Source organism: Diorhabda carinulata, chromosome 10 (genome assembly GCF_026250575.1).
Source record: "Diorhabda carinulata isolate Delta chromosome 10, icDioCari1.1, whole genome shotgun sequence".
NCBI classification, from domain to species: domain Eukaryota; kingdom Metazoa; phylum Arthropoda; class Insecta; order Coleoptera; family Chrysomelidae; genus Diorhabda; species Diorhabda carinulata.
The window spans coordinates 12,777,184-12,792,576 of NC_079469.1; the positions used below are offsets into that span (position 1 = coordinate 12,777,184).

General features: G+C 31.0%; 1 protein-coding gene across 1 annotated transcript in view; it reads left to right on the forward strand.

Annotated features, from left to right (window-relative positions):
* The window catches only part of LOC130898737 (runt-related transcription factor 3-like), a 61,808-nt gene that overhangs the window by 17,854 nt on the left and 28,561 nt on the right, over positions 1-15,393 (forward strand). The window contains exon 3 of the mRNA XM_057808221.1: positions 9,062-9,262. Coding sequence (XP_057664204.1) covers positions 9,062-9,262 — 201 coding nt within the window. The remainder of the gene's footprint in view (positions 1-9,061; positions 9,263-15,393) is intronic.

Genomic DNA, 15,393 nt, shown 5'->3' on the forward strand with positions numbered 1-15,393 from the left:
CAGAGAGATTTAAATAAGTAGAGCAACAGCTTACAATACTGGCGTAGTTAACGATTATTTTCAGATTATTAAGTTATATGTATGGTGAATCAGTAATTTGCAGAGCTTGAAAAAAGAATTAAGATGGAGATTTTTGCAAACAATTCACTCCACTTATATTTGGAATATTATAAATGTGAAAACGAAGATAATTTAAAAGTTTTTGGCCTTAACCTGAAAAAGTTAGCTCTTATAATCTGGGAAATATATTTGCGTATGCCTTGAGAAATTCTCATAAAATTTTTAGCCACTTTAAGCGCTTAGTTTCTATTTTACAAGTATAAGTGAGTCCTTATGAATATTTTCCTAGGAAATTAAAAAAATGTAGGTGTTGAACTGTCATTAAAGATATGTTTTTGTAAAGGAATGCGCCTAAACAAATGAGGAGCTAGACACTATGGGCAGAGACTCTACACCACCATATATAACAATAAAATTGTAGGCATCTAAATTCAAACGTGCCCCTGTCGCTTGACTCACAACTACCATTAGGAATAGCCAAAAACTGCGACAACCAGATATATTATCGAAGAAGTTCCTTAAATTGTTTGAGAGATAGAAGAGGCTATTGGCATGTCAGAAAGTCTATATACTATTTAAAGAATCATGCATGCGTAAGAGTTTGCTCACTTTGGACCAAAAGCACATTTGAATCCATATTTCTCAGTCTCAGTCTCAGCGAAATGAATCAGTTTTTTTGCGTGGCTTCTTAACTGTAGATATAACCATCAGGACACTCCTGGAACAATAAAAAGGGTCAAAACACTGGACTCTAAAAGGCAAACAAGCATCGAAAAACGCAAAGACGGTTTCATCTACCGGAAAAGTAACGGCGGCCGTTGTGTTGAGATAGTAATGGGATTGTGTTTATTGACTATCTCCAATAAAGTAAAACAGCAGGTGAGTATCGCGTATTATAGATGGATAAGGTAAGGTAGATATTAGAAAAAAACATTTGGAGTAAAAGATATTGGTTTTTCATGGGAACAAAGCATTTTATCACACTTTGGCGATGAAATTACCAGATGTACTTCTAATCAGTTGCTCACTTACCAGAACTGGCCCCCAGTGTATATTTTGTACTTCCCAACCTCAAAGTATCGCTTACAGGAGATTGATTTTCATTACACGAGGACTTACTATTATTTGCAAGGATTGAAAAGGTTGGAGTCTGGCTGGATTAAATTTATATATGGAAGAAGAGAGACTATGTTGGATAAGTGATTATGGAAAAAAAACTTTTTAATTTTTGTATACGATTCCGATGATTGTTTATTTCTCATTATATACTCTTTATACCTTTACTGTGACTATTATTGACAATAAAAAAATAAAACCGTTTCAAAATGTTTCCAATTATTATCTAGACCGATAGATAAAAAACAATTAATCCTGTAACTTGAAGCTAAACAATAAACTATAATTGAACCAACTTGTCTAAATAAAAAAAAGGCCAGAAAAAAGCTGGAACACGTTTTTTTGTTACATTAAAGTACATACACACAGAACAGCTACGTGTTTTGAGTGTTAATCAAATATTTATTTGTAACACTTTCTATTTTTTCCTTTTATGGCGTCTCATAACTTTCCTCTTCAAAAGAGTAATCACTCATAATGGCTACATCCCTTATAACTTGGTACCTAATTTCTATTGCTCCCTGCTCGTCGCTATCAGCTCTCCAGTTCTCATAAATGGTGAGTAAGTTGATGAAGTTTAATCAAGTTGTTCATAACTTACATCCATACCCAAAAAATTATCCCGTCATACTTTTCATTTAGATCATAACTTTGGGTACTGGCATGGTAAGCTTTTTGCCTAATTTGTGAATCAGTAAAAATAACTTGGCGTCACGGGACTCCGGAAAATCATTTCAAATGTATTAAAACAATCGTGTGGGCTAGTTTTATACACAGTATCGTTTTATTTTCTGAACTATGAGTCTATTCTTATCTGTATAACGTACATTCCAACTACCATGGTATCACTCATGCATAAACATATTCTAAAATACGCTACAAATTATTTTTACAGTTACGACCCTAATAGGATAGCCTACGGTATTTATTAATTTCGAAATATCGAAAACAAAAAACCAATACATCTCGTTATTTATCTCTATATATGCAATTGTCCAAACAAAAATGTTCGATAAATATCAAAAATAGCAGTTGCGATCAAGTCATAAATAATAACAGAACAAACAAAAATTTGTAAAACTTTTTCTTTGGCGTATCGTGCGAGGGAATATTAATATATTGTAGAATTTTTTCCATATACAAACAGGCTCATGAAAAATATTTGTTTGACGGCAAAATAGCTAATAATTTCAAAATTTTTATTAGTATATTTCAAATAACTTTTGAAATATTCACTATATTATGGAAATTCATCAATTGTATTCTAAAATAACATCTCTTCAGTTTATATTAATTGGTGCGTTCAGGTACTACTATCACTCTACTACCACAAAAGGATAATTTTTGGCCCGTATCTTGTTATGTGTTTTTCTAATACATGAATAAACTCATAATTATTGGATTAGGATCAGTGATCAATCTACTACATAGAAAAAGTACATTCACATCGATCACATACTTGAGAAATGGTAAAGTAACAAAATTTAAACAAATGCACTCATATAAATATTTTATGGAGGCTTATTATTTTTCTTTACCTTATATATATATATTCAATTTCATTGGAATCATTCGACCTAGTTATTATGTATTACATATTTATTTTCCTTATACAATAAAATTGTGTCAGTTTTATTTTGTTTTAATAATAAAAATTGTTATCTTTACCAAATAATAATGTAACGTTTTTCGTATTCATATCCACTCTTTCTATTCGTGGGGTGAATTATTAAAAAGGTCCCTCACGTTCTTAAATTATTTTTATTTACAGACCATACAAAACATTTAACTTTCACTACGACTATTTATTTTAAACTAACTAACAGCGCTACATAAACTTATTTATACACCACAAATAGCATTCTGCAAAGTTCTAGAACAAAAAAAAACAATAAATAAATAAATAGACTTTCGTAGAAATTATTTAAAAGAAATACTGTAATTAACAGCCTTCTATAATAAAAAGTTCGCGTTCACATTTTATAAAAAACAATCAAAGGTGCAACGCGAATTCGCCGAATTTTAAAATCCCATTGTAGATGGCCAGGGCCGGCCTAAGAACCCAAGTCGCAGCTTGTTCGTAGATAGAGTGAAATAATATACATTGGATTCAATAGAGATTCAGATGAGGAGATTCAATATGAGCAAGGCACATATTTTTGAAATTTTTAAATATTTCTGAGAGATAAGAGACTCAATGGGTTCCAAATTATGCTGAAGTGGAGGTGATTGATATAGCTGACACATTTGTCAAAGTGGGGGCAGATAAAACATTCGTAGGACATGAAACCATTTGTGGAATCGGCTATAGGATAATTGAGAAAATACAAAAAATAATTTATATAGTTTTTGGGATAGCTTCTTAATATTTTTTTATTCAAACACGTTGAAGTTTCTCTATTGAAATTGAAAGATGCGTGAGATGCATTACAAAACACACCTACTGGGGACCAAAGCTTATTACAACAGAAAGAGACGAACTATTCAATGCAACTAAGCAACTGAAGTGATAATTTTGAGACCTCCTGAACACGATTATGATGGTTTTTCGAATGTCTGTAGTTTATATATATATATATATATCTGTTTAAGCTACAATTCTTATTTTCGTCTCTCGAGCAATTGCTATGGGTCCGATTTGGTTCAAAATTAGCATACATGGCTTTTTTGGCGGCGGATTGATGTTATTAGAGTTTGGTTGAAAACAAATCAATATTTCGAGGGGTCGTAGTGCAAAAAAGTGGTTTTTGACCTTTGCTCACCTCTGCAGGTCAAACGAAAAGCGACTGATAAATGAAATTTCACATGTAGGTTCAATTAGTTGCGAGATGATTTCCTGTCTAAGGTCGAAACTTTCCATCTTCACCCCTCTCCATTTTATGGTCATTTTTGTTATATTTTCTTATTTTTTGGCCAGAAAAAGTTTAACTAGAGGGTTCGAACTTAGCATGCAAGCAGAGGTGATGTAGCACAAAACGCCCGAAATCATTTTGATCGTTGTAATTGTTGAACTGGACCGCCTCCTATTTAATGATTAATACGAGTATGATCGTTGCAAGGGTGATTTTTTTTACTTCCCATTTTCGAAATTTCTTGTCATTATGACAATTTTTTCTTTGTTGTCAATTGGAATTGAAGAGGGTTTGAGACCACCGCGTCTATTGAAATTATGAATTTTCATTCGAGAGAAAGAGTTGACTTGTGAAATGAAAAGTTATTGAGGAATAGCAAATTTTCCATACAAAGAAATAAGATTGAGAATTGATATCATTTCCAAGAAATTCATTTTATGGAAAGATTTGTTTGTGTATTAGTTAAATTCTTCATTCGACGAAAAATTCGACTTTCGTGATGGAGTTCTGCTGCTCACGGCTTTTTTTTTTGGTCAAATATTTTTAGGTTGGGGAATCGAAGATCTGAACGGATTTGATAATTTGTTTCTAAATACAAAATATATGTAATTAATTATTATTAATATGTAATTAATATGCAATAAGAGTTGACCACTGTCAGTCCATAATTTAACTAGAAAGTTAACAAATTTTATTTCTAGATGCAGCGCATCTCACAAGCATAAATGGTCAAAAATTGTTGAAAATTATCTTATCGCCGTTCTTCGTCATCATGTAAACATCTGGATTAATCGAAGAAATCGTTTAAAAGTTAACAAACAAGAGAATCTAATTTAATCTGATAAAATTTTCCAAATTTCAATGTTTAATAATCAACTCAAGTAGTTTTTCATAGTTACTAACCACAATAATTGCCCTTTTGATTTGAATGAAGCAGATTTATTGCGTTCGATTTTATTTTAATTTGAAAATTGGAAGGAAGAACTTAATTTAAATACACAAAAAGAGGAAAGATGAAATGTTTTACTTATTATAAGAGAGTTACACTTTCTATATGATCTTTCTCTAATTCTTAAGAGGTAAAATACTGAGGATTTTTTACATTTCAAACCTAATTTAACTGAAGGCTAATATAAATGATTCATTTTACAGAAAATCGTTATGAAATTTGTAACATTATGTTAATTTAATCAAAAATAGTATCACACAGATGCAAAATTACTCATTTCCTACTCAGACCTGAAGTCGTAACCACTCAACTGTAAGGCGATGACTTAATCACGTGACCCTCAACAAATTTTTATCATAAATGTTAAGCGACAAAATTCATATATGAAATGATAGAAAAATATCACTTTAATATTAGTAACGCCATATTATGAAGAAATTATTAAATAACAGAATTATAAAAAGTATCAACAAGGTTAAAGCAGGTTATAAAATGAAAGATCACTTAAGGTTGAATTAAAAAATGTGTGTGGTTATGAAATATAATTTTATATCTATGAAACATATTGATATACTCAAATATAGGACTTTTCTATTATCATTGATGCTTTCTGTCTAATACTGTCCAAGGAAAAGCTTATAACGTCCCTCAACGTTCAGCCCAGCTCTCCGGCTATTCTTTGTAATAAATAAAAATCGGAAAAACTGAATTTCAAAATTCGTTGTTGTGTCCTGCAAAATACTTTTAAATGGACATCAATCAACTAAAACCTTGTAATAGGATACGAATAGTGCGAGGAAAAGCAGGTATCCAGTATAGCCGTCGCTGTATCGTTTTATGGGGTTTTAACCGGATATTGTAATACCAGGATGTATTGCCAATGTGGCTATATATCAAGGATTTCGTTAGGAGTTTCGATTGGAATTTACACGTTGGAGGTGGACTAAAGGATTACGTTTTTTAGAGGATGAAATCAGTATCAACATTCAAATTAGATATTCGCTGTAGTGAAATACGAGATGTGCTCAAAAATTATAATGAATTATTTTATGAAAAATATTCAATAAAATACACTTGGCTAGCAATGAATAGGGTGGGTAACTGAGAATACAAGGTGCTGTATTTCTATATACACCTAAACATATGTACAATGAGTTTGACGAAATAATTAATTATTTTTGTAAAGCTGTTGAAACCGGTCCATTTGTTTGTGAATTTAGTAGAAACGAACACCACGTTATCTTCTGCCACCTCATTTTAATATGTAGGCCGAAAGGGATTTTTAAATCTTTCTAGTTTCTCAAATTTATTTTACAAATAAACTTATTTTAATGTATAGTACCATGAAATTAATAAAGCAGGGGAGGAGGGACAGATTATGATGACGAAGAAAGAAAGAAAACTAATAAAAAATACAAAGACAAAATAATGGTAAACAATTGTCAGCGTAAAGGGATTCACGAAGGGAACAGAGTAAAAGTAGACAGAAATCACCAACGCTTCGAACAGTTAAAGTACAAAGGAAGATAACAGACTGACAGATTGAGGATGGTGTTAACTCATCCAACCACTAATAATATGACATAATTTATTAATTGAAGAAATAATAATAAAAAATAACTTTTATTTCAAAGAATTCTAGCTTAATTCAGATAATATTGAAACAATAGGATACAGTGCTAAAATTCTTTTGTTTTATTTGAATATTTGTTTAACCTTCATATCCAGGCAGTTTTTTGAGAGAAAGGAGTAACCAGAAGAAGCTATTCCATTTCAACGGAAACCGTTGCGGTTATCAAAATAGAAAAAATAATTAGTGAAAAGCTACAGTAAATATATTTTTCTATGAAAATATAATTCTTGATTATTTGGTTAACGATATTTATGTGAATGAAGTTGTCAATGACTTTTTATGCGCAAAATGATTCGGAAAAGACAGATCGTCGTTTAGCCTGCTACAATTTGGATTTATATGTGGTCTAACCATTATTTTTTTCCTATTATTCATTTTCTGAAGTTCAAAATAGTTGAAAGCTTTCATACAGTCATAACAAACATTCTATTTTTTTTCCAACGAAGATTGTTTGTTATAAAAAAATGCGTTAATCTTTCGATGAAATGTATCTTAGCCAATGTTGAAAATCACCTAAAACGAAGATGATACTCAAGTTTTGTAGCGGGGAACAGAAAAGCGTCAAATAATATTTTAATGTTGCACCTGAAATAATGTTGTGGCGTCCCGAATGTATATGTTTCCCTAGTCGATGGAAAAACCCGTAAAAAGGCGAAAATTACAAATGGAAATATTAATGGCTTCTCAGGTTTCGCTGTTCTTACATTCATATTTTGCTTTTAAATATACATGCGAACTTCTTTCTGTGTTTATTTTAAAATTTTATTACGGATTCAGGAACTCTAAGCTATGAGTTGAAGAGGACACTGAGACTGATGTAATAAACATGCAATTTTTCAATTTTTTGTTATCAAGGCAGGGTATATTGAATGTTTTCATACATAGCATTAATTTTTGATATCAATGCTGTATCGAACCGAGTACTATAATAATTTCGTTACAGTAATGAAAAATATAAGTGGAACTTGTCTAATTTAAGTTCAGAAAGTGTAATATTTTCAATATGGAATCCCGAAAATAGATGGATATATTAATTTTTCTCAATATCTTATATTAAAACGCTTTTATTAATTTCAAATATATAAAATTTATTTTCTGAGTGGATTTATACCGGGTGAGTGTCTAGCTACTAAAAACGGCCGTCGACCATATCCTAGGAACGGATTACATAACAACTTCAGGGAAAAAAATATGATAAGAGTGGTCCCAAGAAACACGTGAAAATTATTTTAAGACTTTTAGCTCACCTCTATATTTGAAAATATAGAATTTAAAAAACAGAATTTGTTAAAATTTAATCTATTAAGGGGTTAAGAGTTCCTCAACAAATTTTCTCATTTTTCATTCAACAAGTTTTAGTCTATCTCTTCAAATAAGAAGTGGGGCAGGGTGGGAAACTTGTTATGGAAACATCCCTGTAAGTCTGATTCTACTCAACTGATTTTTATAAACTTGATGGTGCTTGAAAGAGTATTTTTCCAGCAATACAAAATATATAAATTCCGAGCAATTCAATTTGGAACGTGAACGCTAGAGGGCATTGTTTCATATATTTTTATATTGTGATTCCTTTTGACACATTTGAAAAGATGCTAGAGAGTTTAAGTAAGTCTTTTGGAAGTTAACTGAATCTATATAAAAATATATATAAATATAAAAATTTATCAAAATTCAATGTAGGAGAGTTGTGGTTGAGTAGATAACAAGCCGTTGTGGGTTTGGTGTGAGATTAATATCCAGCAATTTTTTGTACCTTAAATCGATATGAAAATCAATTTAGTTATTGATGAAAAATAAGCCAACCGTTTGCTATTGCTTCCTTTTCCTATCCTAAATGAACTATGACTAATCTCTGCCCTCTGGAGACTGGCTTTCGGTACTCTTTTCAGCTATCAGCTTCTTAACGAGTATGAAAGAATGATTTTACGCTTCGTTCGTGTAGATAGTATGAGTTGGGTCACCTCCTTGTTGTATCAACCTACACTTTTGAGTGGATTCATCTATCATTATCTGCTCATCAAAGAGATATATTCTTCGTAAGCACCTCTGACATTCAACTATATCATTTGCCCGCTGTTTCTTTTTCTAGTATTTGTTTTTCAGTATTCTTTTGGTACTGTCACTTTTTGTGATGGGATTTGGACATTCCTCTACTTTTTTCTTCTCAAAATTTTTTCTACGGCTCTTGTTTCAATTATAATCTCGCAACTAATCCCCTTTCTGCATTCATCGTTCAAACCAATGCCCTTATATTTAGTCAAAACCCGTGATAAGCAAGTGAACTGAGCTATATAGGTACAATAAAAACAGTTTTTTAATTTTTTTATTAAAATTGGAGAATTATCACTTTAAAATGAGGAAGTAATTGATATCGACTATTTTATCCCATGTTCTATGTCATAATCCAATTTAATTAAATTATAAGTTATAAAATTGATTCATTATTTTCAGGAAAAAGTTTCACTTTGACTATTATCGTCTCCACAACACCTCCACAAGTTGCTACTTACAATAAAGCCATCAAAGTGACCGTTGATGGACCAAGGGAACCAAGGTCAAAAACCAGGCAACAAGGATTCCATCATTTCCCTTTTGGTCCTCGACCTTTCGCATCAGATCATCTTACTGGTAGCTTACCATTCAAGCTCAGTGGTAAGTTAATTTATTATATCCATTTCATTAAACACAAATTGCTTTCAATTCTTTTTTCAAGCACCTTTTTATACCTTTTCACAAATTTTCATGTTATTATTAGTTACTATAGGATATCATTTACAGAGTCTCGACTTTCGAATATTGTCTTCTTTAATTAAGTATGGATTAGTGCATATGAAAACTACTTTTACAGTAAAAGTTAACAAAACTATAATCTTTTTTAACGGAAATGCGTACAACTCAATTTTACAAGAATAATGGTGTATATTTGAAGTCGATAGGATAAGTATTAACAAACTTACAAAGTTTGAGAGTCTGGATATATTTTATACCCACCGATATACCCTCCAAATAGGTACTACGTCATCAGCGCCAATTGTGTATGAGAGCGGCTTCTTGTTTGACAAAATGCTATAGTGACTTGTCATTATTTTGACCACAAAGAGTTGATTTGTTAATAAAAATGGAGGATTGTTTTTTCGCAGTTCTTCAGACAATTTGATTCAAATAGTTTCCCTTGCAATGGCTATTTTTTTGCCACAAATAACGATTTTATGATTAATAAAATCCGCGGCATGAACCAGATTGTTTTCTAACTAATTTGAAATAAAATGTTAAAACACTTGAAAATACAAATATACAAGAATGTTGACAGATTTGACTCAAATTTATATTGTTTTAAAAGCTACTTCGATTTATAAATTGTTTTAAAAACCATGGTAATTTAAGAAACAGATAAACGACAGACACATTCATGTCGCTGACAACGTTAATCCTTTGTGCCTTCAAATTATCCTGGGTTTCAATTCGGTCTAGGAAACTTCAAACCTCGTACATACAGTTTGAAGGCACAGAATATTAACAACGAGCTAACAGCGACATTGAACGCCTTTGTCGCATTATTTATCTATTTTATGAATTGGGGTACCTTTTGAAACAATTTAAATTTGACTCAAATCTGTCAACATAAGTTTAATACCTCAATTTACGAATTAGGGATTCCCATTGCAGGTAAATAGTACTAATTATACAAAAATTACCAACCAAAATGTTTACACAAACACTACCACAACACTCACGATTACTCAGTCTGACGCGCGTTTCGTTTTATTTCGTTTCTTCAGGTGTAGACAAACGTTGACCTCGTATTTTATTTTTGGTTTGCGGAAATAAGAAGAAATCATTAGGTACCACTGTACGACGGATGACCCATCAATTCGATGTTTAGACACTTCGAAATAGTTATTTGTACGCTTAGGCCGCGGAATACCTTTTTAACGCACCCAAAGTACAGTCCAATGTCAGTGCGAGTTTAAAGATTGATGTGACAAACAGAATGTTAAGACGATGTCTGAAAACATTTTATTGGCTTATTTGATGCAGGAATCAATTGTTGTAAAAAGTTTTGGAGTTTTTGGAGCATTTATTCCATACTGAATAATCGAGACAATATTGAAATAAGTCAGTTTTCAAAATTAGTACCATTTCTGGAAAGAAAAGTAGTAGGTTGTCGTGCCAAAAATCTAGAGATTTTACGCGTGACCAAATTGATACATTCCTGAAACAAACTGACGATGACAAATACTTATTGTTGCAGGTAAGTGTTAAGAGATGTCATTTACAATTTTTTTATTCATTGTACTGATTTTTATAGAGAGTTTGGATCATAGGAATATCTGGTGCCTTGCGACGAGATAAGTCAATAAAAATGGTCATTGAAGATATTAATAGTAACCGTTCCTGAACCAAGACGGATAAGAAGCGTGTTTTCATTGTTACTAATATTGATTTCATAAAAATTTTTAGTAAATATGCAGCTCTTCGACCAAAACATATTGTTGATAATCGTCGTATATTCTTGAGTGCATACCATTTGGAAAATGCCTAGTATCTCAGATTACGAAATCCTGAAACATATAAGGGTCACTGTTAGAAGTTCTGTCACGCTGCTTGTCAATACTGATACCGATATGTCAATTCTTGATCGTCACGGTGGATGGAAGTCCAAGACAGTAGCGGAAAGATATACAGAAGACTCTATCGAAAATGAGAAGCAAATTTCCAACGCAATGAAGTATCTGGTTTGAATGTAGGCAATAACCATTATTAAGAAACACTTGATATAGTTGCTTCAACTTCTGGAGTAAATATAAATAATAATACAAACTGTACAATTATTTTCAATATTCATCTTGAATAATATATGTAAATACTTATGTATTTGTTGGTATTCAATAAAAAATAATCCTTGTCTTTGTAGTATTTTAGAAATGTAAAATTTGGAAGTAACAGTGCACTTGTTGTCTAACAACAGCTTTTTTCGTGCTATTGTCAAATTGTTATGCGGTATCCAACGCGAACAAATTTTTTTGACAGCAATATGAATGAGTTATTATTCAAGTATACCCTAATCTCAAGTTATGATAGCAGTGTGAGATTTGACATATTCACATCAGTATTGTCATATCTCAAAACTTTAGCAGTAGCCTTCGTATTTATATATTATAAATGAAGCCTCCTCCAATCACGCTGATATAAGTGTAATAAATCACGAAGGCATTTATGAGAGGGGCTAATTTGAGATTTTTAGGAACAAAAAAAGTAAAAATGATAGACAAAATCTAACAACAAGACTTCCAAGTTATCAAGTTAGCGAAATTACTATCAATTAAAAAAATACGAACTTTGGATTTTTGAGAGTTTTATCAGTAGTTATCTATATATCTTCTTAACTTCTATAATTTCCTATTACGAACATTGACTATCAATTCTCCTAATTTCTTATTTTTCCGAGAGGAACACTTTGCAAGTGACTAAGAAGATAACACCAAAGTGGAGAGGAGTAATTGTAGAGCCATTAAAGTGATTCGCCCTAGTGTTTTAATTGATAATTAGTAAATTAAATTAATGAGGTAGGTTATGTATCTGCAGCCAAGCGCTAGCTAGTTATAACGCTATATATAGACATAGATTACATGAATAATGAAACGGGTTTACTATACAGTGACGTTCGAAACAAATATGAAAATGAGAATGTTCCTTAAATTATTGATGACGGCAGACGAAATGTTTTTTGAAAAATTGCAAATCTGACTCTACTTCTCAATAAATTCAATTGCTTTCTGGGATATCGTCGTACATTTTTATAGACGAAGAGTGTTTTTAACTTTTATCATTTTTAAATGGAAAACAAATTAAAAGATAAAGACGAAATCGTTTGTGACTCTTATATTCTTTCGCATCTTTTTGGTATCCATAATATATTTGTTGGAAAATAAAGATCATTATTAGTACCTGTTTCTGCTGCTAGTAGCTGAGTGAAATTAGTTATTGTTATCTCAATATTGGTCATTTGAATTCTGATTTTCGTAAGTTATTCTAGAAATTATCTAAAATATCTCGATTCGTAACTAACAGATAAAGCTAATTTTTTTAAGAAAGCTTTAGATAGCAAAGAAAAATTATAAAAGTGTTGATGTCTTTTTAATCTTTAGTCGTACTGTAATTGAAAATTCATTTATTGGTAGGTATTTTCGAACCTTCTGAGTCGTTTTTATCGTTTAGAATGTGTACTGCATAAATAATCATTGATTTCTTGGGTACACTAAATGATATGAAGTGTTGAAACTGCTATTCATATCAAAACACAAGTTATTTTCGTTTCTCAACTTCAACATATCAATGCCTTTCATTTACACATTCTTCTTCAGCTTTTTTTTAGTACTAAAGTAGTCCCAGTTTTGTCCAGCTATTTGAATTTGCAAAATAATCACAGACAATTTTGTTCTGGATAATCAAGGGGTAATAGTGTTAAAACTTATAACCTTACTCCTCCGGCAGGAGTCTCTTTCTCAGAAAGTGAGGAATGATTGACAAATTACTACAAGAAAAGTTATGATACTGGAAAAATGAATTTATTTAACGAAAACTTTCAAATATTGATTATACACATCACCCAAGTAATCAGTGAACAAAACCTACGTTTAACTGGGCGCCAATTTTATAACCTTAAATTCCCCGGTAGGAGACTTCCTCAGGAAGTTGTATTCGGCATTGGTTAAAGTATATAAATAACTGGTAGTCAGATGGGGTGAACAATCAATATAAAATTGGACACTACCAGCTATTTAACGAACTACGTAAAAAATTAATAAATTAATTGAATTAAAATTGAAAATTAAACAAACTTAAACCATATCCGGAAATTGATATTTATTGCTTAGAACAATAAAAAAGTTTCAGCAACAAATAAATTCATTGGAAAAATGATAAATTCGCATTCACAAAAAACAACTTTTATTCTATTCTATTCATTTATATATTGAACATAAGACATATCTATAAAAATCCGTGATGACAAGGAAACGGAAAGAAAACGCATATTGAAATTACGGAAGAAGAAACGAGTAGAAAGAACAGATTTGAACAAAAGGAGCAGCTCATGCTCTAACATATAAAAAAACTGAATTTATATTTTTTTAAAATTTAACCAAACAGGAATCGTTCTGTTCTTCAAATAAATACAAATTACGAATTTACATGAAAATTATCATAGAAACTTTGCTTGGAACAAAAGGAAATCCTCAAAGATAACTGGAATTTTTCTATGCACAAGGAATAACTCACCAGCGAATATACGGGTAAAGAATAAAATCAACTCAAATTTACTGAAATTTTCTTTGATAGATGTAGTTGGAGGAATGATTTCGAGGTTTTATTGAATTTCTCGAATGGAGTGGGAGGTTAATAATAAATGAATTTCTACAAAAACAAATATTAGGTATGTGTAAACTACAGATGCACACGCCACTGAATAAGTGTGCCCTATGTGCCCCTTATGTACGGAGGAGTGGAGGTGATCGTAAAGTTCAAATGATGCTTTGTCGTTTACAATGGATAACATAAGATCTTTTATCGTTATTTCTATAGAACCAACTTGATATTTAGATCACTTAATGATATACTAGTGGAATCAAAAGATTATGATGAGATTATTTCAAATTTAATCACTTCACGTTTACCCATTATATTCCGCTGTCAACTCAATACTTTCTTTTTGACGTACCCGTGAGTTTTTTTTCCATAAATTTTGTTGTTTGCGACGAGCTCGCTTTTCTCGTTCTGATAATTGATCAATTGACTTGAGCTTTCCTTCTTTTTTTCTTTTTTCATTTCTTGCTCTTTCCCTCTGACAGTAATTTTTATAAGTTTCTGGATCGTTCCGTATTTTTTCTCTCCTTAATTTTTCAGCAGCACGTTTTTGTTCCAAACGATGTTGTTTTACTTCGACGCTAACTTTATTTTTACGTTTGACTTTGGTTCTTGATGGCAGTTGTTGAATTTTTCCACTTTTAGAGTCACTGATATCAGTTAGCTTTCTAGTACGAAGTATTGGTGCCATCTATATTAAAAAAAAATCATAATTAATGATAAAAATAATTTTACAACTAATTAGTATAACTATATACTATTTTTGTTATTCTTTCACATGGTACTGACAGACATGGTACTGACATTTTCATTGTAAATAACGACTGTAATTATTTGGTTATGTATTTGATAATATCCATTTAATGTAAAATTTAGACTGGTATTTAGTACAAGAATTTAATATTTTATTCAGAAAAAATTAATAATTAATGACGTTTATCAATACCACGGTATTGACAAGACAATTTATGACATACCTTTTTTAAAATTGATTTCTAACATGACACAAACTCCTTGCGATATTTCACTAACTCAATGTTTGTAAATATTACTCAGATGACGTACTTTCAAGATGGCTGACTAGATGTTTCATAAATCTTGAGATAGATGGCGCGCGAGCCACACAAACTCAAATTCAAAAATTCGTTAAAATTTAAAGACAAAAGTTATTAAACCGAAATTCAATGGTAACTTAAGATATTAAACAACAAGTGCATCAATTTTCCTCAGTTTGATCATAAACATTAGAATTTATAAGGTAATTAGTTTAAATCATTTGTTACGACAAAAAAAATTAATAATTTATCGGTAAATTCTAGGAATGGACATGACACGGTACTGACATTCAAGTGATGTAGTATAAGTTTTCTTTAAGTGGCAAGTTATATTGTATAAAAATAATGTTTAAATATCTTAAG